The 25183-nt window shown below is 37.2% G+C and overlaps 1 protein-coding gene across 2 annotated transcripts in view; it reads left to right on the plus strand.

The window, feature by feature from the left end:
- Olfm3 (olfactomedin 3) overlaps positions 1–25183 on the plus strand; it is a 186123-nt gene that overhangs the window by 151446 nt on the left and 9494 nt on the right. The window contains exons 2-5 of one of the 2 annotated variants that reach the window (XM_057793340.1): positions 1424–1438; positions 5657–5792; positions 14590–14745; positions 17836–18055. In XM_057793340.1, coding sequence (XP_057649323.1) covers positions 1424–1438; positions 5657–5792; positions 14590–14745; positions 17836–18055 — 527 coding nt within the window. Of the gene's footprint in view, positions 1–1423; positions 1439–5645; positions 5793–14589; positions 14746–17835; positions 18056–25183 lie in introns of both variants that reach the window. The other variant, XM_057793341.1, reaches the window with a different exon arrangement.

Raw genomic sequence — 25183 nt, forward strand, 5'->3', positions numbered from 1 at the left:
TTCTCAAACAGCCAGCCCTACTGCTGTGGTAGGAAGGGGCCTTGAAGGGACCTATGGGCATAAGACGTTTGTTATGCTACATTTTCAGACATCTATCTGGCTTCTCCTCATAGGCAACTACTCTGATACATTGTCAGCTTAAAGTTCTAGAATACTATGAAACACAGCGCTGGTAATCTTCCAAGGAGCTTACCCTAAAATAACAAATGTGGTTTTATATTTGGAATGATAATGTCTAGTTTTATCAGCTATTGTTGATAAGGGGGTATTTGGGGTTTGTTCATTTTGGGGTGTTAAGGAAGGAGCCCAGAGCCATGTACATGTTACTATTCGTCACACAGATTTTTTATCTGACTTTTCAAGATTCCAGAATCTGACATCTGTTATGTGATGGGACAAATAAAACAAATTAATGGGAGATGATTGAAAGCTCAAAATAGCAGATCTTGAGAATAACAGAAAATATAATAATTGTCTTTTCATAGAAGCATCATCCAAGGAATAGGAGTGGAGTTATTCTTATTTGAGTGTCTGAAGCAAGTAGAGACAAATGGGAACATTTCCAGAGAGAGAAAATTTCAAGTCCTAAGCTCCAGTTTCCCACAGTAGGAGGGCTGCACATCAAACACTGGGTTCTTATCATGCAGAGGACAAACAGAAGCACAAAAACATCTGCATGAGATTTCACTGGATAGAAAGAATGTGATGAAATAAAACTTCTATGGACCTTCCCAACTCTCAACTCATCGAGATATACAAGAACATAGACAAAGTCAACCACCCTAAAACTGATGTTTTTGCTGTCTCTGTCATTGGTTTTATTTTCATGGATAAAAGTTTTTTTTCCCCCACCTTAAAGCCTGAAGGTTTCTTTGAATGAAGAATACTTATTTATTTCAGTCCCAAAGATTCTTATAATAGCAAGAAATCTGCCACTGAGTGACATCTTTATTAACACATTCTCCACAGCATAGTTTCCAGCATGATCTCTCAACCTTTTTTAATTCTTGCCCTTATAATTTCCCTTTCTTTTCAACCGAAACGATTAATATGCTCTTCCTCACTTTACTATTTGGAACCAGACGCGTCCTTAGATAGAACTTTTGTGGGAGTTTTCATCACTCAGATAGCATCATTTTGAAATCTAGGTTTTGATGGAGGGATGGTTTCCTACTTTACATCTATTTAAGAGCCGGCTTCTATTAGGTCAGCTAGGGTTCCTCGATAGGGGATCCTCGAGGTCAAAGAAAAGTCAGAAGAAACAGAAGACAGGATAGAATCAGTAGGTATGTGTGGTCATGCTGAAGCAGCCAAACAGCTCCGAGTTTTTAGAGTTTTCTTATATACAAAAGCAGAAAAAAGCGAAGTACAGATGATCAGTCAGTATCTAACCATAAGACCATTCCTGTCCTTGACTGAGCAGCCTTCTCTCCAACAAGTACTTGCTGCCCGGAAGCAGCCTTGCTTTCTGCCCTGATGTTTCTGAGGTTTGTCGTCAGCAGTATACTGTCTGCCTTATAGAGTGTTCTTTTCTTACGGGTGAAATCAGAAATCTCTCACAGCCCTCAAGGTTATAGGAAAAAGCAGAGCAGGTATGATTGAACTCAAATGACTTCTTTAAGTCAGAAATTACTCAAGATGGAAACTGAGTCACAGGTGGGCTCCCATACATCTCCCATGTCAAACCCCACTTTTTTTTAATTTTGATCCTTCATTTCTTTCTTCCTTGGACTTTTTTTTTGTGTGAAATACCTACAAACTGAACATGAGAAGCAAAATTATCAATATTCAACCATCCAACATACTTTTACTCAAAGGTGTAGGATTCTTTTCTTGGTCTTCTATGTTGCCTGTGCCCTGGGAATGACTGCATTCCCTTTTGTGGGAGTAATGTATTTGCCCTTACCTTGCTGCTTCTCTGGGGTCACAGTGGTCATATTTCCACAAAAGGTAATCAATGCCCTTGCCTGCTGAGAATCAGCTGCTGGGGGATCTGTTTCCTCTCCAGTCCTGCATTGGACTGTCAGTACAGGAACATAGATGGTCTCTCTGTAGAGTATGAACGTAGAGAACTCTGGGTTAAAAGGTGCAGAAAACATACACTTTTGTACTAAATGGTGACTTGGAAAAAATGCTCTACATTCTTTACTTTGTGGCTTCCTTGTAATCTAAAACAATGTTTCTATGGGCAATTGGTTTCAAAGAAATGAATGCAATTACAAGAGAAGGGATTCTATAAGGAAACCCTACTGAAATGCAATGTATTTTGATCTTCTTTTCCTACTTCTCAGGATACATCTTTCCTGACACAAATCTCCGTGGTTCAGGAGAATTCTCAGGGGGTATCTTTATGTTTCTAAAGCATAGATCTGCAATTAAACTACAATCAAAGAACTCAGACCACATCCAGCTGTTAAATGATTGTTTTAATTCTCTTATTTAGTGCATCCTTAAATATTCATGAGTGTTGTAATATTAAAAACTGCTAAATAGTTCATTTAGTTCTTCTAATTAACACAAAGAGTTCAAAGAGAGCTACATCAGTAAAGGCTGCTCTGTGTGGGTGCTGTGGGCCATTCATGATCAACTGTATCACTTTCAGGTCCAACCACTATGCTCCACCATAGTACAAATAGATGTTGCCTTGGGGTAGCAGCATCTTGTATTAAGGGAAACTGAAGTAACTGAGAGTTCAATACAGTTCTTAAGCTTCATGTACTGTGACCAGACTGTGCATGCTCATGCCCTAATTTTATTGATTATTCCCGGTGTGTCTATGGGAAAACTCCTTTTTGTTCTGAGGTTGCTCAGAATGGTATCAGCGAGACCTCAAAAATATCAAGATATTAAGGGACAATAAGTTATACAACTCTTCCTAGAGCAGCTAGAGATCTACAAATGCTTGATCTTCTTGGTACATGAGTTTTACTGACATTTGAATAATTGTTATTGTAAGTCAGAATTGGAGCAGGCCTTTTGTCCTGGGTATCCAAAAATATCTAAGTATGTCTTTCCCCTGAGATCACAGTTGATTTTATTTTGGTTGTCTATTCAATGCTTGTTGGGAATGCTAAAAGAGAGTGCTAGAAATACTTACAAAGTATCTCTATTTGTCACTGTCCCAAATACAGCAGTTTGCATCAAAATCTTTAGAAGTCCTAGGCACTTTGGTTTTCTTAACACAAAGGTGAAATTTTTATACTTCAGATCATTCAAAGTACTGCAGTCCAGAAAGGCATGGCTCTTCAGTAATTCTTAGAAGAAGACAATTGAAGGTATTAATGTGACTTGTGTCTTTACTGTTGTTAAGCAGGAGGTTCCAAGAAACACTAAATGAAAATCAAACTCTGCTCATTCTTCCCATTTATGTCAACAACAGAGAATGACCACCACATGACCCTGTGTGACAAGCTGCTCTGTAGGTAAAGATTCAGCCAATAACATCAATGTAAATGCTGACAGCCTTAATAATCACTGTTTGCACTTCTGTTAAAATATTTTAATATGATAATTGGATGGCCCTGCTCCTTTGTCCCAAAGCTGAGTTTATTCTAGAGCCATGCTTTAATTTTCTGGCATATTTCAGATTTGTGATCAATGTTAAAAGAAGCCCAAAGGGCCAATGTCCAGAGAAATTAACCCCAAGCCATTGCTCAGCTTAAGCCTTCAATTAAATGATAAAACTACTTCACTAAGTCATTTCTATTTTCATCCTATGGACAATCTTTGAATGTTTCTTTTATAACTAAAACCAATAACCTACTTCTAGTTAATATATTACTTAATTTTAGCAATATATTTTTCTAAGAGCATCTTTTTTTCTTTAACTGGATTTCAGGAACAAGAGCTAGAAAAGAATAGTAATATATAAAAAGAGAGGTTGTATTAAGAAGTCAATCTACTCAGGAATAAAAAATAGTGTAGGAATTATCTTCAAAAAATCAGTTAACTATGAAGAGACTAAAAGACAGGTCTGTTGGCATATTCTTTTCATTAGAAAGTGAAGACAAGGTTTATGATATCTTTATGGGCTTTCTGAGTTTATAGTTTACGCTTCTCCCAATATAGGTTAACAAGGCACCCTGTGTATTGGCTTTTTGTACGAGATGACATGGTCTATGGCAGAAATTGTTAGTACATTAGACTTGGCATCTACACCCCATTCTGTGAAAAACAATAACAGTGGCAGCATTTCCTGCTCCTTTGTTGATTCGTTTAATGGTTGTGTCATTAAGTCAGTGGAGGCGAACTGCTGGAAACCACGAAGGCATCTTCGTTCTTCAGATAAGGAAATACTCAAAGAAAAGCTCAATGAGAGAAGAAACATAAATTTTCTGAGCAACAGGACAATGAAGGCCTGGAAAGTGCACCGAGCCATTCTCAAAACTTCTCTTCTACAATAGAACAAGATTACGGTAGAAAATTGAAACATCCATTATTGTTAACAGAGACATCTCCAGGTTATGCAGCTTCAAGTCTAATCATGGAAAGAGTCTTCCATTAGCATAGAATGAAGAAATGTGTCTTCTGTGTATATTATTTGAAAATCAACAGAGGTTTGTCTTGAAAAAGAAGACAATAGTGAGGAAAATCTAAGGACGGCAATCTTTGCCCTTGATTTCATATATACATATATATATGTATATATATGTGTGTGTATGAAAGATAGGAAAATTTCATATTTTTATACAGAATAAGCCAACTGTAGTATGAATGGCAATACTATATTATGCAGTTCAATGTCTGATGAATATATGAATATATCAGGCACACAGAAACCAACTTCGCTGTAGTTTGGAGAGTCCACGAGGTAAAACTGCCAGTGTAAACAGGAAGCAGATTGTAACAGAACCGGGTTGCTACTTTTTAAGCCAGGAGTCCAGGGATTAAGAGTGTAAAATGTAGGTTTTTCCAGAAGCTAATTGGGGGTTTTCTTTCAGAATATCAGACATGCATAATGATCAGGAAAGTATTACTATCAATTACATTCCTCCTGTGAAGAAAAAGTAGCATATCTAATGTAGAAAGACCAGTAAGGTGTGAGGAAGTGGAAGGTAGCAGTGCCTAAACATGGGAGTTCAAATCAGAAACTGCACAAAGCATGAAAAGTGAGGTGAGATGTACAGACAGTAAATAGTGGAGAATCCGAGCCCACGAAACTCGTTAGTGACGCTTGTAAGAAGGTGAAACAGAATGAAGTTGCTATCAATATAAATCGCTTATCTTCTTTTCTCTTCCAACTTCAAAGAAACAAAGGCTAGGGAAGTAGCTGAGCAAGTAAACCGATTGCTATACAGTCATGATGACCTGAATTTGATCTTCAGCACTAACACAGAAAACAACTATCAGCGAAGCTGAGATTAACAGATCACTGAGGTGGGCTGACCAGCCAGCTATGAGGCATTCCAGACCAGTGAGAGAACCTGTCTCAAACACAAGGTGTAGAGATCCTGAGGACGCCAGAGGCTGTTAGAGCTACGTACACACATACACTCACAAAACAGCAGCAACAATAAAATTGAATCAGAAAGATAGAAAACCTCTTTTAAAAATAATAATAAAAGTTTTCCTTATGATATTTCAAATCTGTCTTCTCCTTACTTATAGTGAAAGTCTGTTTTGTGTTTACTATTGGTCTTCCCTAGACTCAGATTAGCCCCAAAGAAGGGTGGCAAGTGTACAGCTCAGCGCAGGACCCTGACGGGCGATGCATTTGCACAGTGGTGGCTCCAGAACAAAATCTCTGTTCCCGAGATGCCAAAAGCAGGCAGCTCCGTCAGCTGCTGGAAAAGGTACGTGACTTGTGTCCCCTGTTTATATTTTCATTAAAATCTTTCTTTCTTAGGAAGCAACTGTGATTGATGAGTATCATACAGTTGCACTGGTTTTAGCTTTCTTTTTAACACGAACCTTTCCTGTTCTTTCAAAGGGGTGTCTCAAGTTTCTGGCCGAATCATCCCATGTCTGTGGTTTCCTTACCTTTCATAATTGTTTTTTTTTTTTTTTTCTCTCTCTCTACAAGACTTCTTAATATCCAGTCAGTTTCTCTCTTCCAGGGTTCAGGAAGCAGGGAGTGTTCTTCCGACGCTCACAATTCAGCCTCGGCTCAAAGACTCACACAAATCTCTTTGAGCTCATACATTAGACTATTATTAACCATCTTGCTAGGAAGTTAAAATAATGGCATGAAAAATGCAAGCTATCTGGACAGATAATGAATAATTCCAAGTGTTTATCTTCATTTTCTAAACCATTCCTTTAAACATTAAGCTCTTCAGTTCCATTCAATGGCATTCTCTCTATAATTTACTTAAACTGGATCCATAACAATCAAATGCAGAATGCCCTTGATTTGTTCCCTTTTACAGATGAGAGTCAGCTCATGAAAGGTTGTTTATGTGTACGTAGGAGGGAGAAAGCCAATAAATGGCTCTTTCAACCATCCCCATTCAGACTTGCACGGTGCAGGGTTCTTGAATACAGGAGGACAGCTGGGGTGGTCAGAGCGAGGCAAGGATGACAGCATGTTTGAATTTTAAGTATCACGGAAAGAAAGAGATGGATTAAAAAGTGTGTGTTATAGAGGACACCTTGTTCTCCACTTCACTCAGTGCCGTATCATTTTCATGATTACACACACACTCCAGACACTAAATTGGAAGTTTTCACATGAGATTGAGATAGCTGGGGAAAATGTAAGCACTTAGCTTGATAATATAAACAAACATTCACGATCTCAAGCCAAGCTACCCCAACTTCCTTTTATCTGTCATAAAGTTTCCTCTGTGAGCATCATTTAGAAATTCCTTGATAAACAAGATTTTTAAAAGCTGGCTCTTCTGCTTTTATATAAAACTTAGTCTGTTTCTCTTTTCCCTCTCTTTGGAGCTATCGTTATCATGTCTCCTTTGTCAAGCCCCCTTTTATGGTGAGAGTCCATTCTCCCTGCCGCCAACAAGAGTAGGTGTCATTTTCATTAAAATCTCTGACTGTTAGAAATTATTATAGGCATATTAGGATTACTTTAGTGGTCTTGATTTCTAGTCTTGATTATCTTTTTTTAAGAATTCAAATATACTGCTTAGTTACCAGGGAAATTAATTTTGGTAGAAGATGGTTTAACCTTTTAAATAATTTTTTCCTCTTCTATAAAATTGTATTTCTACTCAGATTACCAACATTCTGCCCAGCCATTTTATTTCTACATAAAATGCACAAGATTTCGTTAGATAGTATAACTCCATATTGTGTTAGTATCAATCAGTAGGGCATTACATAAACAAAACCACACACATTATTGCTTCAAGAGCCACTTAAAAATTCAATAAAATGTTACTGCTGGGAAGTAGATCATTCTATATGTTAGAACACAAATGCCTGTAAGAGACAGAATGAAATTATTGTTTCCATTTTTACTGTTTTTGCTTTAGGATTATTTTTATTAATTAATGTACCCATTTATTTTACATTCCAGCAGGAGTTTCCCCTCCCCCGTCCCCCTCCATTCCCTTGCCTAACCTATTCCCCATCCACTCCTCCTCTGTTTCTGTTCAGAAAGGGGCATTGGTGTCAACAAAGCATTCCAAATCAAGTTGCCTAAGGAATAAGCTCCTCCCCTTATATTAAGGCAGGAAAAGGCAACCCAGTATGAGGAAAAGGGTCCCAAAAGCCAGCCAAAGCATTGGGGATAGCCCCTAACTCCCACTACTGGGAGTCCCACAAGTAAACCAGGCTACACAACTGTCACACATATGTGGGGGGCTAAGTCATTCCCGCTCAGGCTCCCTGGTTGTGAATTCAGTCTCTGTAAGCTCCTATTGGTTGTTTCTGTGTGTTCCCTTGTAACGTCCTTGACCCACAGCATTGTCCAATCTTTTCTCCCTCCCTTCTGCCATATTACCCAAGCTAAGCCAATGCTTAGCTCTGGATCTCTGCATCTGTTTCCATCAGAGGGTTCTTTCATGACAATTAGATTTTTCAACATTCTGTGAATATAACAGAATATCATTAGGCATCAACATGTTGATATTCTTTCTCCAATAACAGGACTCGCTTAACATAGCGGACAATGAGGACTACTGAGAACTGAAGAACAATGGCAATGGGTTTTTGATCCTATTGCACATAATGGCTTTGTGGGAGCCTAGGTAGTTTGGATGCTCACCTTAATAGACCTGGATGGAGGTGGGTGGTCCTTGGACCTCCCACAGGGCAGGGAAACCTGATTGCTCTTTGGGCTGAGGAGGGAGGAAGACTTGATTGGATGGGGGGGGAAATGGGAGATGGTGGCGGGGAAGAGGCAGAAATCTTTAATAATTAAATTAATTAATTAATTAATAAAAAAAAAACATTTCGTTCTATCCTAGGTCTCTGGGACACCCAGCCTCTGGGTCCTAGCCCTCCAAGCAGTGTCCAGAGTGGGCTTATCTGAGATGGTATGGGTCTGAGGCTGGACTAGTCTTTGACCACTCCCACAATCTCCATGCCAACCTTACCCTCTGGTACACCCACAGGCAGGACAGACTGAAGGTCAAAGGTTGTGTGGCTGGTTCAGCCTCCCAATTCCTCCACTGAAAGTCCAGGCAGGTCAGAGGAAATTGTCATTTCAGAATAAGCACCCACCATTGTTAGAAGTCTTAGCTGTGGTGATTCTTGTAGCTACCGGGGAGTTTCTTTTGTGAAGAAGGACGCTTAAAAGAAATCCCACACTAGCTCAGAACTGAGAAATAGACGGTTATTTATTTAGGGGTAGCCTCACAAATCAGAATCCTCTGCTGGAATGAAGATCAGAAACCGAATACTGCAGCAGGAAAAGAGAGCCCATGCATGCTCTACATCGGCATAAATAGTATAAGAGGCCACGCCCCAGCGGGTGGGTAACTACCGGCTGGAGGACTTCCTACAGCACCTTTGCACCACATTTTTACCCGAATCCCAAGTGACCCCCTTTCCAGTCATCTCTTTCAGTAAGTCCTCCATCATCCACCCCCAACCCAACCCCACAAGTTTTCATTTCCACCTTATCCCAGTCCATCCATGAAATCTCTATTATTTCTCTATCTCCATGAGATCCACTTTGTACCTTCCTTGTTACTTAGCCTCTCTGGGTCTGAGGATTATAGCATGGTAATCCTTTACTTTACAGCTAATATCCACTTATATATGTGAGTAAATACCATGCTTTTCCTTCTGGGTCTGTGTTATCTCAATCAGGATCATTTTTTCTGGTTTTATCCATCTACCTGCAAATGTCAAGATGTCATTTTTAACAGCTAAATAATAATCTATTGTCCAAATGTACCACATTTTCTTTATCCGTTCTTCAGTTGAGAGGCCTAGGCTGTTTCCAGGTTCTGGCTATTGTGAATAATGCTTCTGTGAACATCGTTGAGCAAGTGTCCTTGTGAAATGATTGAGCATCATTTGGGTACATGCTCAACTGTGGTATAGCTGGGTCTTCAGATAGATCAATTCCCAATTTTCTGTGAAACAACCAGATTGATTTTCAGAGTGGCTATACAAGCTTCACTCCCCCTAGCAGTAGGGAGTGTTCCTTTTACTCCACGGTCTTTATAGCATAAGCTATCATTTGTGTTTTTGATCTTAGCTATTCTGACAGGTTTAAGAAGAAATCTCAGAGTTGTTTTGACTTGCAGTTCCATGAGAGCTAAGAAAGTTGAACATTTCTTTAAGTGTATCTTGGTCATTTGTGATTCTTCTGCTTAGAATTCTCTGTTCAAATATTTACCCCATTTTAAATTGGATTATTTGGGTTTTTCTGGCTTTTGTTTAAATGTATAGTTTTTTAAGTTCTTTATATCCATTCAATCCTTACACAAGACATGGCTCATTTTCTAAACTAATATAAAAATAATCTTTTCCTCTCTGGGTCTTTCAATGTGCCTTACCCAATAACCTGTAGAGTTGTATCAGGTTGCTTCCACATGGTTTTTATGTCATCCAGCACATCACTAGTGGTCTCAACACTTATTAAGAGATGCTATCACTGTCTGATACATAAATAAATAAATAAATAAATAAATGTTACTGAATACTTGAAAAACACAGCAGATTTAATAGCCTAGGTCTGAATGTACCAGAAACAAATTTGTTGGCCTAAAATCTTACTGTTAGCTGCATAGTTTTGGGGTATTAGTACAGGTGTTCTGCATTGCCAAGGTGAATATCTCCTAGAACATGATTTCATACTGGGATGTGGTCAACATTTTCACCAATTAAATCAATTCAAGGACACTATACATAGTACTTCACCTTGAAGATTTCAAAAGCAGTGTAACACCATACTTCCTGTAAAGTCCCACAGCGAAGAAACTGCTGTTTTTTTCGTTAAACCAAAGCTGGACGAGCATATTGAGTCATGTGGATTTGTTTGTTTGTTTGTTTGTTTACAAAGCCATCTGAGTAACTGGGAGTAAAATTCATTTAGTTATGTTCATTCATAACGATCTCATACATTTTATTCACAAAAATAGTCAGTACAAATAGTTTTAAAAAGGATTATCAGAGACAGGAAACAATGACTTTGCCAAACACTATAGAAGTCTGTTAGGTAGAAATTCATAGTTGTTGCAAATATCTAGAAAAAAAATAACTTATAAGAGGAAGAATTTATTTTGACTCATGGCTTTAGAGGGTTTGTTTCACTGTTACTTAGGTCTGTTTTGCCCTGGCTATTATAAGGCAAAACGTCATGAACAGAACAATGCAGTGGAGTGAATTAACAGATAGAAAGCAGGGAGAGAGGACATTGAAACAATATAGAGATGATACAGCTCTTGATGATATACATCTAGAAACTTAACTTCCTCCAACTAGGCCCTACCTCTTATGTTTCCAGACTATATCAAAATAATGTTATCATCTAAAAACCAAGCCCTACAGGTGCCATCTGGTTTTCAAAACATAACTGAATTCCAAGCAAATATAAAATGTTGAACTGCAGAATGGCTTCTTAGAGAAGCAAGGTATAAAAAGATGTACAGTTGACAAGTCTACTTCCTATGAGTCACTCAATGGAGAGTCCATGTCTGCTTCATCAGGAGGCTTGCTGAAATGATGCTCTATCAATAGGAGGAAGTTCTCTTGAGGGAATGCTAAAGGCAACACAGAATCAAATACTGTCCATTTAGACACCTGTAATGCTACACCATACACCAGATATAGTACCGCAATTATTCAAGGTTGTACAATATAGATGATCCCAACCAAGTTTCAACAGAAATTTTCTCATTTCATTTTCCCATAACACAAATTAAGTTGAAAATTTAAATGTGAAGTTTGAGTAAAATGTAAAATAAGCGGAACGATTCTAATTCTATTCAGAATATTTCCTCTTGCGCATAATCTTCTAACTATGTGGAATATGGTCAGGTGTAGAAAACCCATAGGAGAATATCAGCCATGCTAATGATGGGTACCTTCATAGACTGTTACATATTTAAATAGGTAGCCAGCTTCTTTAATGCAAATGCTTTTCTTTATTCATGCTGAACTCTAAATGAGGTTAGAAAATTACTTTGAAAGCAATGCTTTTATCCATGATGAGTTCCCATGAGTTCAGTGTCATCTCTAATTTTGTAGTGCACTAAAAATTTTTATATGAAGCTTTCTGAATATAATAATAATTTGAAATTAAGAAACATTTGTAGCCGTATACTGCTGCTGTGTCTGGCAGTTATAGGGAGAGAAAAACTCTTCCTGAAATAGTACGATCCTAATTACCATTATACTATTAGAAACCCAAGATAATTTTATTCAGGAAATGTTTATTAGGCACTTCTTCTGTGTCTGGTTCTGTGTAACATCTTGAAAGTAAAAGATGTAAGACAGCCTCTGATAAGGATCGCAGACCAAGGGCCCTTTGCTGACGTTGTCCAAGCACACATTGCAAAATGATTTTTAATGTAAGCCAGACTGTGACATGCCTAAAAGAGACAGGAGGTACATAGGGGAGAACGAAAGATCAAGACAAAAGAGAAGAAGGAGGAAAGAAAATTGACTTGTCTGACAAGAGGTAAGACCTGAGGCAAGTCAGGGCAACAGAACCCACTGGCGTTTTTAGGATGACAGTTGTGAGGCATACATCAGCTAGGGTCTCTTTGCAGCTAACTGGTGAGTGCAATAAGTTTGTAACTTTACATGATGGAAAAATCTACCTCTGAACAATCATCCATTGTAGTTCACTATTTTTTCTTTCTTTTTTTTTTTTTTTTTTTTTTTTTGGTTTTTCGAGACAGGGTTTCTCTGTGGTTGTGGAGCCTGTCCTGGAACTAGCTCTGTAGACCAGGCTGGTCTCGAACTCACAGAGATCTGCCTGTCTCTGCCTCCCAAGTGCTGGGATTAAAGGCATGCGCCACCACTGCCCGGCTGTGTGTGAATGTCTTTTCCTTTATTTTTAAGTAAATATGTATCAGTTGGAAGTTAGCAAAAAGTTTCACTATTTTTCAATGAAACTAGCTTTTTGCTAACTTCCAACTGATACATATTTACTTAAAAATAAAGGAAAAGACATTCACATGTTAAAACAAAGCAATAATTGCAACTCTAACACCTTTTTTGTGCTCATTCTTCGGTGCAATAATTTATGAAAACAAAAATACCATTTAATCAAAATAGATTTATTGATATACCATATATATTCATGTTTGCCTAGATGTCTTTCCTCTTTCAGAAATTTAATGTGAACACCTAATTATTTTTCTAATTTTTCCATTACATTTCTTTGTGATTTTTTTCTTAATATATTTTATTATCTTTTGCATGTGTGACTGTATTTGATTTATGATAAAGATTGAATTCTGTACCCATATCGCATTTATCTCTTAGGAAAACCCTCAATGACCAGTGCATGCTCACGATTTAAAGCCAGCTGTAGAAATCACTTGGGAATCTTGAAAATACTCATACTAATTAAGAGTCTTTCGGGTAGTTCTGGAGTGCTGATTTCTGACAAGCTCCTGTGTGAAGACAAAGCTGTGCTCTGAAGACAGTTCTGAAGTACCAGACGGATAGAGATCCATCTTAATCTTTAGAATAGTTTATACTTAGACTATTCTTCACTCAAATGCTTCCCTCTCTCAGAGGATTCCCTTCGTTTTCAGGGTTTTGTTAAGACAAAAATTAAAGAAGCTATTCTTTCATTTCTGCACTCTTTCTAGGTCACCTTTTTTCTACTTTTAAATAGCCTGCGGCTCAATGAACGTGGGCCAGTGCCACCAGCTTAACATGTGTTTCTGCCTATCTTTAAGGCACTTTGTGCTGGTACCATTTCCCAAGTCCCTCACACATAAGCTATGCAACTTAGAAGGTGTTCCAACACCGCCAGCACTTGTCCTGGTCAACTCAGAGTACTTTAAAACCATCATCACAATGTTACTGCAGTCAAATCAGCATGAGTTGATATCAGGCTCTGGAGGGAATCCAGTCTCCTGTGTTTTGGAATAAAGAACTGAGAAGAGACACGGAGATACAGCAGAGGCAGAGCACAATTTGTTAGGAAGAGAAATGTTTTCAAGAAAGGAAGTGAAACCAGGCAGTGGTGGCGCATGCCTTTAATCCCAGCACTTGGGAGGCAGAGGCAGGCAGATCTCTGTGAGTTCGAGGCCAGCCTGGTCTACAAAGGGAGTTCCAGGACAGGCTCCAAAGCTACAGAGAAACCCTGTCTCAAAAAAAAAAAAAAAAAACAAAAAAAAAAAAAACAAAAAAACAAAGGAAGTGAGTTGGGTTAGCGTGAAGAGTGGAAATTCAGTAGCTATGTGTCTCACTGAACAAAGGATACAGGCTTTTATGCTACACACCCTGGGCTTTTTGGAGCCATTTGCATTTGGGGCTCATTTGCACCTGTATAGGATTTCTTACACATATTCTGTGACGCTTAGCTCTGCAAAATAGTTCATGCATTGTGTGTGTGTCCTTAGCATTTTAAAGCTGGGATGTGTGCTGGTATTATTACAAACAATAGACCAGCTTTAGACAGTTTGAGGATGTTCTGCACCTGCTGGGATGGTAGGATTCAGTGGTGGAGAATGAGCACACCCACTCTTTCTCTCTGCCAAGTGATTTCTTCTATAAACTTTGTTCGTTTTGTTTTCTTTTTTTTTGAAGTCTTTTCACTCTTCACCTTGTTCTTTTGCCTAACAATGATTGAACTCTAACTCTGTTGAACCTGTCACTACCATACACTGTTGCTAATTACTCCTGACATTTCAGAGGTAAGAAACAGCATTTACAGACATATTTTATCTTAACACGCATCACCTTGGTATATTATAACCCTCTGGAGCCTTGGAATAAAATCAATTTTAATCTTTTTCTAAATCTACTATCTTCTTGCTTTTTTTTTTTTTTGGTCATTTCTAATGATACATGTCCATTTTTTATAAAATGTATAAGTAATTTTCTTTGGCTGAATTATTTAAATGTAAATAATCTTGAAATGTAACAGGCAGACATGCATTTTTAGATTTGGCACTTCTGTTCTTCATGCTAATAACATTTTTGATATGTTAGTAGAGATTTCATGTATCCATAGACAGAGACTAATATACAACCAATGACTTTGTTTGACAGGTGCAGAATATGTCCCAATCTATAGAAGTCTTAAACTTGAGAACTCAGAGAGATTTTCAGTATGTCTTAAAAATGGAAACCCAAATGAAAGGGCTGAAGGCCAAGTTTCGGCAAATTGAAGATGATCGCAAGACACTAATGACCAAGCATTTTCAGGTAGGTGTGAGTCCTGAAATCTTGTCAATTCAGTGCATGAGGCAGCTAGCATGCCACTCAGCTGAAAATAACTATGCCTTGGCCCATGTGTACAAAGTTAAGGGCTCACTGGGGAGTCAACTGTCTTGTCAGTAAAAAGTAGCCATTAACAGCCAGAAACACATAGAAAACTGCTATTTTTTTTTTTTTAAAAAAAAAAAGGTGCCCCCACTCTGAGGTATGTGGAGTTTCTGGGTATATTTACATGTGCTTTACAATCTAGGACAAACGGATATCTCTGGGAAAATCAATAGTTAAATCACCAAAACTCTTTCAAATGAGTCTATGCTCTGTTGAAATAAAAACTGTGAAGGGTGTAAATTATTAAAGGAAGCAATAATAAAAGGATCTTTTTAAAAAACATTTATTTATTATGTATACAGTATTCTGCCTGCACACCAAAAGAGGGCACCAGATCTCAATATAGATGGTTGTGAGCCACCACGTGGTTGCTAGGAATTGAACTCAGGACCTCTGGAAGAGCAGCCAGTGCTTTTAACCTTTGAGGCATCTCTCAAGCCCAATAAAAGAATTTTTTAAAAAAGATTTATTTATTTATTTATTTATTTATTTATTTTTTATGTATACAGTGTTTTGCCTGCACCTAGGTAGAAGAGAACACCAGATCTCATTATAGATGGTGTGAGCCATCATGTCGTTGCTGGAAACTGAACTCAGGACCTCCAGAAGAGCAGCTAGTGTACTTAATCTCTGTGCATCTCTTCAGCCCCCGATAAAGGGATTTTTAAAAGAATAGTTTTTAAGTTTATATAAACAAGTTCCTTTTTCGAGATTGCAAGTGGTTTAATGCCAATTGTCTAGACTAGAAATGGAAAAAATGTGTTGAACATGCTGTGAAGTCTTTATTAAAGATACACAACAAAGTCACTCTTTTCAAAAGTTTCTTGGTCTGATAATGATACTTGAGTCTCTATTAAAATAATTTTTCTGTCTTAAAAAACATTAAGGTTCTTCATATGTAGCATCTTTTTCCCCACTGTCAATTAGACAGTAAAATTCAATCCTAGTATAAAAGGAATGACTCAAATTTAAGCTTGCAGTCAAGGGTTTTGAGCATTTTGGAGACACAGAGAATTAAGCAGAGACAAACAGGATCCTTACCAGGTACATTTTAATGTGATAGAAATCATCGCGCTTTGGAACTTTCTCTGTAGCCTCTGGAAACTAAGAACAGAAGTACAGATGACAGACAACAATACATACTCCGTTTCAGAAGAAGAAAACGAGAATACAAAAGTTGACAAAATTACCAGATCCACATACTAGAAAGTAAACAAGAATATGATAGTATATTTTTATATATTTATCAGGGCCTTCTAATAAAAGTCCAAAATTTCAAAATTGATTGTAAAAAGTCTAGTAATTTTGAAAAGGTTAAAAAAAATTGTAATTCATCAAAGAGAAGAAACTTTCAAAACTTTGACATCAGATTGTTCCTCTGAATACACCCACTGATAGAATGAAAACCTTTCATTGTGGCTGTTATTATAATTTGCAGCAAATGGTATGAGCAAAACGGTTATCATTAAAATTCTAATGAAACAATTGTGTCTCCCTTTAGGGATACTGAAGGATGCTTAAACTAATAGGCTTCTTTCAAGATGAGCCCTGAAATGAGCAACAATCTGCAGTTCTGCCTTTTGACTGCAATAGTTATGACTCGTTCTCATTACTTAGATTCTTTATTTTCCCATTCAATATGTACATGTAGACAGAGTCAAAGATTTCCAGATTTATAGAGAATATAAAAATTCCTCTACAAGAAACACTAACCCATTAATTAGGGCAGCAACAGGAGTTTCTGCTACTCAAATGTATTTATAGTAATAACATTTTCTAAATGTAATTTAAAAATGTGATTTTTAGCTCCTTAAATAATTATACAGTATGGCTTCTGACAGCACCTATGGGTTATTCTCAAATGGTCATAAATTTGGAACTCCTTCAGTAGATTATATCATCTGCAGTAAATTCACAGTTGAATCAAACTCCTGCAATATTTTGTTGTCCACAACTCCCAAGTAAAGGGAAAGAGGTATGGGTGACAAGGGCAGAAGTTTCCAGTGATGGTGCAGTTGTGGTCCAGTCCTGTGACGACTAGGAATGGAGGACATTGACTGATAACATATACTGCTTGTTTGCTTGACAAAAATCAGTGTTTAAGTGTTGAACAGTTCTGCGTAGCTCCTCCAAGATATGTACCTTGTTCGCTTAGGGAGTTAATTCACTACATGGGTGGGTAAGCAATTCTGCCTTCTGTAATGTCACCTAAATTAACTATGCTATAAGACAAATAGAGACAGAGTGTGGCTAATAAGTCAAAATGGAGACAGCAGCATATATCTCCTCAATCGCTCCGAAGTTTTATATGATTTATCAGGTGGTCGAGCTTACTGTCTAATGAAGTTGCCTTAAGATAGATATTTCAACGGATACAGAACACCTGAGCACAAATAAAAAATAAAAGAGTACAAGGCCATGGCCAGAAACAGTCGTAAGTTCAAGGAGAAAGCTGATCTAGAGTTGAAATTTTTCCTTTATGTAGTTCTATGGCATGGATAGTCAGTAGCTGGATAATTCATTTTCACTATCTCCTCATAGGATGCTTGCTTTCTTTCCATTGCCACCATTCAATACATCATTGGAGAAAAGGATCATGTCTCCGTTTCCTAACTAGATGATACATGGTTTACTTTATAAAAACTAACAGAAAGTAAGACAATACAAAGACCGTGATTGCTATGATAAGAAGGTTTTTCTAACTATGATAAGAATCAATTTATTTCATTTCAAAGCATGTAACTTTTTAAAAAGAGGTTGCTGTGTTAACAAGTTGAGCTAGGCAAATTTCTTACTATGGTTCATATGGCCACTTACATTATCAAAACCTACCTGACGTCAACCAAAAAATAATTAATGATGAACTCTGAAGGTCTTTCAATGAGCTCAATTACATTTCATATGCAACAAACATAGATTTTTTTTTTCTGTTATAAATGACTCTTGAGAACATTCTGCTGCTTTTCACAGGAACTGAAAGAAAAAATGGATGAGCTACTGCCCCTGATCCCTGTGTTGGAGCAGTACAAAACAGACGCAAAGCTCATCACACAGTTTAAGGAGGAAATTCGGAATCTGTCCTCAGTCCTCACTGGGATTCAGGAGGAAATCGGTGCCTATGACTACGAAGAACTCCACCAACGGGTCCTCAGTTTGGAAACCAGGCTGCGTGACTGCATGAAAAAGCTAAGTGAGTAGAGTTTGGTCAATTGCTCAAGTCATGAGCTTCAGTTTCCTTAAAGACTGTGTCCTAAAATTGCAGGAATTCATAGTGAAGGACCTAGTTATAGAGGGTCAGGCCAGAGTTACAGGATCAAGTGTCCCTTAGTCGTTAAAGCATGGCTAAGAACTTTTGTTTAAGTTTCTGCGATGTCAAGGTTCTAGATTTCAAATAACTAGTCTGCTGAAAATAAGAAGCGGTGTTAGCTACAAATGTTTATTTTCTTTTATTTGTGTTCATTTATTTACTTTTCAGTCCTGGAAATCAAATCCAGAACAATTTATGTGTTGAATTTAACTACTCTGATACATGTACTCTGACAGTCCATAGACTAAAAGTATCATACAATAACATCTGTATTTATCTCTCTTAATAAGATATTTGATTTAACTGAGATGTATCTATAAAACACAAAAAACACAGCAGTGCCTTAGTAGCTGTGAGGAACTGGTTCAGAGTCCTCCCTCACAAATACCAAGTTTACAATTGCTAAATTCATTTGTATAAAGCAGTATGGTACTTAACTATAGTTTATAAATACTATCACATATATTTTATGCAATTCATTTATTCTTTATAAAACCCAGTGCAGTCCAAATGCAATGTAGATAGGATTTAGGTGAAAATGACAATAAAATTTGTCTGCACATGTTTACTACAGATCAAATTATTTTCCGAATGTTTTTATTCCTGGTTAATTGAACTTGAAAACACGAAACCCGTGAAAATAAAGAGCAGGCTGTAGTTCTACTATTTCATGAACTCTTTCCAGTTGTCAGGAGTCATTGTCTCCTAGTCACTAGCATAATGACCAGTGTCCAAAGAGATGGGGTTTGTCTCAGAAGTAATGGGATTTTTGTTCTTCCCACTATTTAGAACAATTAACAATTTAGCATCACTGAACAGAGAAGAAGTTTTAAGCAAAGAATCTAAATTGTAGATGGAAGGCAGAAAGATAGATGATAGATGATAAATGTATAGATAGGTGATAGATGATAGATAGATAGATAGATAGATAGATAGATAGATAGATAGATAGATAGATAGATAGGCAGGCAGGCAGAGAAAAAAGATATAAATATATGGTAGAAGCATATAATATCACTGGGTTAGGGTTTAATTAAAATAAGTTTGACTTTAGTATCTACATTTCTTGGTATTGGTATAAGTTGGTTGAATTCATATCTGAGAATCATGTAATTTCAGAATCATCATTATCTTCCAAACCAGAATATCAAAGCATCAGACCATAAACTCTTGAGAGGGATGAAAACAGAATTAATTAACAACAGGACCATTAGCACAAAGGATAGAGGGGAACACTCCATGGGTTCAACATTCGAAAGAATCTAAAATTAACTTGCTATAACTCTCAGAAAGACAGAGAGAGAGAGACAGACAGACAGACAGACAGAGAGGATTCCAATCTAGTATAAGGAGCAAGAAGGCTCATTCATCACTAGCATCTTCAGTCTTCACAAAAGCCTCTCAACACATAGCTGATTAGCAGAGGCTCGAAATGAACTGGGGACTGAGAATCAAATTTCAATAATTGTGAATGCATTTCCCTCAATTTTCTTCCCCAGTGGAGTTAGTTTTAAGTAAAATGTCACAAGGCACAGCACATAAATCTGAAGATTGAAAATTAAACCAGCTTCCCTGCCTTCGAGGACCTTCCCAAACAGTAAACAAGGCCCCCAGGGAATCACAAGTCTTGCAGACTACAAAGGCAATATTCAGTTTATTTCTATGAAAGAATTAAAGGTTTGCAGAGAGTAGAAAGTAGACAAAGCTTCCACAGGAATGCACCCTTGTGGCCTGACTGAAATACAATGATGTCTTTTCCAAAGTATTTCACTTTCTCCTCTGCGAGATTGAATAGAATAAAGTCCCCTGCGCTTAATTAAATCATATCAGATTTCACGACATGCAGAATATAATTATATGCTTGTGAAAATTTGCCTGATAAAGCGTGGCTAAAATTCTTACATACCCCCTGAGATCACCAACAGATATTTGATAGAGATTATAACCAGGCTTGCCCCCTTCCCTATCCTTACCCCACCCCATTCCCTCTTGCTATTTTAGGGCAATGATTTGGTGCCCTCTAGTGAAACAAGGAATGCATCTTTTTTTACTAAATCAACCATTTGAGGTCAAGGTGATGAGACCTATCTAACTATATGTTATGGCGAATTTCTTTCTTACAATGAAAATCAAACTTTCTATGTGTCAGTAGACAAATATGAATAGCCAACAAATATTTTTGACTCTGTGATATGTGCTGGCCCTTTGTTGGGTATTTGAAGAGACAAGAAGTGCAAAAGAATATCTCTCTGAGGAAAACAAGCCCATCTTTAAGCAAGACTCGCAAGCACATAAATAGGTAATTGCAGCAAAACTGGGTGCAGTTTAGCAGCTGGTTCACATATTTGTTTTAATCCCTCAAAGAACTCTGTGCTAGGCATTAGTACTGGTGATTTAAGAAACACACAAAAATTATTAAACTTCCACAGATTCTAAAAGTTAAAACAACTTTAAGCTCTCGTCGTTCTTAAATTAAAATCAGATTTCTTTCCTATACATGATATCTTCTTTACCCTAAAACAACTTTACCTTTTATGTTAAGCATAAACAAATTACAGGAGAAAGAACATTAAAGGAGGCAATGGCATTTTCCACATACCATGTAATAAAACCTTCGTTGAGAGTATAAACTTATCAACTATGTGTATGTATTTAAATATATGCCCAAGGCAGGCATTTATTTATATTTACTCCTTTTGTAAAACTATTTTTAATAGCAGATTGTTTAGGTAGCTCAGGAAATATAATTTATTGATTAAAACTACCATGCATCAATCCATCCATCCATCCATCCATCCATCCATCCATCCATCCATCCATCCTGTTGCCATGCACCCTTGTGGGAATATTTGTCTCACAGGCATTTGGGGAAATTATCTTTCCTAAATAACTTTCTTTGTCCTCTAGAAAGTGAAAGTAAAATGAGAAAGATGATGATTCACTTTGACAAAATCTAGTTTGGGGAAGGCAGGAAACAAAAATGAGTGTTACTGTTTGTTTTCTCAATGCTTCTGTTTCTTTAGAATGTGGAGATGCCTGTGTTTTCTTGACACCAAAGCCCACAAAACTGTAACTGGGAAAGCAGCCAGTTTCATAAATATGTGCCGATTAAATTCCACTGATTTCATTTAACAAGATAAACTTTAGCTTAGGAAATCAATGACCAATTTAAAGAAAATTTCTCCTAGAAAGTAATCAACACCAAGAGTTCTTTCATTGCTGTTTGCCTGCTGGGGATGTCTATCCGATGCTAACAGCATGGTGATGACCATCACATGGGCACAGGGGTGACTTGTATTTTACTTATTTTTTTGTTTATTGGATGGACCATGACCACAGATACCACTTTCTCCTCATCAATATCAAAGCTTCTTGATCTCTAATAAATTCAAAGCCCCTGACCCTAAAATAAAACAGCCAGACATTAGAACTTGGATTTTATAAATGAAGAAAGTCCTCTTCAGCAAGCAAGTACATTATCTGTCATTATACAATGATTTAAGCACGTGACCTGTATGAAAGACAAGACTTGATAATGTCTGCTTTTCTGTTCTAAGTATATAAGGAGAGTCTTTGTTTTGTTATTTGCTTTTAATTAATGCACATATTCATAAAAGGGTAAATGAAAGCGTGATTACTCATAGAGACTAAACGAATGATTATTATCTACTTGTGGACTCCATTTATTTCATAATCATGTTTTATAACATTCATTACTCCCTGTCTACCAGATGGTCCTTATATATACACCTGACTTTACTAAATGACAGCAGAAATATAATTCTTGTGACCTCATGTTTCCTTGCCTCTCCTTTCCTCCCTCCCTCTTTTTCCTTAAAAGGAACATCTGTTGCTGTCATCTGGTTTAATAGTGATTTTCAAATTAACTCCCATCCAAATTATGGTTCATCACTTTCTACATAAGTTTTGTGATCATTAATGATTTCTTTCCACTAAATACTATAGATACTTCTTTGAAAATGTCTTGTTAGCCATAAAGATGGTATTCTCCATAGGACAGGACCAATATTCTGAAGAACTCTTTGCTTGGTCTAGTGGTGCCTTATTAAAGAAAACAACACATCCTTTTGGAATAAGTTAGACCAACAGTGAACCCAAATATGAATTCTCAACTTATTCCCATTTGTCTTCCTTCTGTCCCTATCAAGGGACTTTGCCCTATATTGAATCGACAGCAGAGAAAGTATGATGTAAGAATGAAGTGAGAAATCTCTTGTTTATATTTTTAAAGTAGTATATAGGGAAAATCTTTATTGACCTTAAAATAAAACACTCAAAAATGCAAGTAGGTGTTACCAAATCATTGTCACATGCTTTTTTTCAACATTTATAGTTGGTAATTCTTTTCTAGGTTGCTTTCAATCTCAAGGCTGCTTTTAATAAACAAATAGCACAAAACATACACACACTCCCACACATACAAAATTCTGGGCCAGGGGCATGGAGGAGTATAGGAATATATAATATAAGACTGAAACTATACATTTATCTTAGCTTCTTTACATGGATTTATTAAAGACAGTTTTTAAATTGGCTGAACGTACTAGGAAAACAGATTGAGTACAAGTTTTAAAGGTCTCAAGGCATATTAGTAACTCAAATGCACACTGGGCCAAAGTTCAGCTTCTGAAGGCAAGAATTATTTTCAGAAAAAACTAACTCCCATATAAAGCAGTTAAAAGAATACATGTCCAATAATCCCTGGTTAAAATGCTAAGTCAAAAGAAACAATAAACAATAAAAAGACTCTAATTTTTTTAACCTTAAAAGATTTCATACTTTTTATTTAAATTTTACCTGTCTTTTCTGCCAGAAGCCTATCATTCAACTTTCCCCAATCCAATAGCTAAGACTCTAATTTTAAGAGACAATTTGGCCAAAGTTAGCAAAACCAGCTCATGATTGAGCTGATTCTGAGGACCAAGAGGAGTGGGGAATGTGGGACCCTCACCCCTTATTCTCAAAGGGGCAAGAAGAAATTTCTTAGCAGAATGTTTTCCCAGGAAGATAGTGGCCTTCCCCTCCCCCACTCAGGAGATCCGAGCACAAGGTCACTTAGCTCAGCCCAGACAGCCACCTGGTACAGGCTGATAAAGATGGCCCAACTCAGGAACAGTGGCCTAAAAGAATAAAAAATAAATAAAAGAAAAAAAAAAAAAGGCTCAGCTGCCACAGGTTGCAGGGAGCTGCTCTGCCTTCCCCATTAGACTTGCCAGGCATCATTACAGAGTGCTGATCAAACACTTAGACAACATCAAGACTACTAAACTCACTAAAAATGACAAAGTACGGCATCCTGCAAATAGAACAAGCCTGTGATCAAGTTACCACACAACTTCAGAAAGTTCATGGGAAAATTCCCTGTCATTAACAGCGGCCCCTTGGGTCTCAGTATATATTCTATCTAAAAGGATAAATCTGGAGTTGGTGAGATGACTCAGTGGTTAAGAACACTTGTTGCTCTTGCAGAGAACCCAGGAACGTGGTTCCTAGTACCACATCATGGTTCACGACCCTATGCTAACTCCAGTTCAACGGATCCAACACCTTCTTCCAACCTCTATGGCACCAGGCAAGCACATGGTGCCCATATGTGCATTCAGGCAAAAAACTCAAATGCATAAAACAAAATAAATAAATCTAAAAACATGTAAATAAGTGTAAATTTTTTAAAAAATAAATCTAAGGCTGTAATATAGAAAAAAAAAAAGAACAAGGAAAAAGCTAACTTAACAAATGGAAGGGAGCAAAAGTTCTTGTACCCATGCCAAAGCATCTTCAAAGATTCTCTTTGTAGTTATGCCTTTAAAAGCTTACCTTGCAGAAGAGATAAAACTCCTCTCTACCTTGTTGTAATGGGGATGAAGATGAGTTCCAAACATGTTTGTATTATGCTGATTAAACCTTGCTTATTAGAGTCAAAAAAAAAAAAAACTACTCCCACAACTGGGAGATCATAATACTATATATTTTCTCACAATATTCATAGCTTATTCCAGAACTCCACTGCATGGTCCTCTAGATGCTCATTTGCAGAGTTCTGTTGAGCATGCCTTTCTTTGTGTGTCCCTCAGGAAGCTAATACATTCTTAATGTTCATTATTATCACCATACTCACAAAGGTCAAAACTGGTTCTCACCGGGGCATCTGCTCTCTTCATGGACGTGCTCTCTCCCCAGATACTACATCAGACCACGCACATCTTAAAATCACCTTTGCTGGAATCCTGACGTTTTTTCGCTCTTCTTCCTCTTCCTCCCTTGACTCTTTATCTGAGGAGATGGCCCTAAAGACTGCCCAAGTGAGCAAGCCATATATTTCCATGCTGCACTACATCATTCTTCATTTATTTTTATTTTCCATCCACCCACCTAAACCAAAGTCTGTTCCTATCAAATTTACTTTTAAAATCAGACACCTAAATAGAACCAATTTCCTGTCTCTATCCCTGCTTTATATCCCTCACTCAAACAATGTGATAGCTTGTAGGGAATGCTTCTCCCTTCTCTTCAATCCTTCTGTAATCTGTTATCCATAAAGAAGATTTTTCTTTTAAAATTGTAGTTCACATCTGTTTTGATTTCCTAATGTTCCCTTTTAAACTTCTGTGATTTTAGATCATATCTACAAAAATAAAATGTTCACATTGGTTTTACAACTTTAATGATATTGGCTGTTCTTCTATAAGTCTTAGATCTATGGCAGGAACACATGCAATATTTAAAATTTCTAATATATCTGTGTACTGAATACTATTCTAAATACTTAAGTATGTGTTTCTTTTTATTTTTTTATTTTCTTTTTTTAATTTTATTTATTAATTAATTAATTTAATTATTAAAGATTTCTGCCTCTTCCCCGCCACCACCTCCCATTTCCCCCCCTCCCCCAATCAAGTCTGTCTTCCTCCTCAGCCCAAAGAGCAATCAGGTTTCCCTGCCCTGTGGGAGGTCCAAGGACCACCCACCTCCATCCAGGTCTATTAAGGT

The sequence above is a fragment of the Chionomys nivalis genome, chromosome 18 (genome assembly GCF_950005125.1).
Source record: "Chionomys nivalis chromosome 18, mChiNiv1.1, whole genome shotgun sequence".
NCBI classification, from domain to species: Eukaryota; Metazoa; Chordata; class Mammalia; order Rodentia; family Cricetidae; genus Chionomys; species Chionomys nivalis.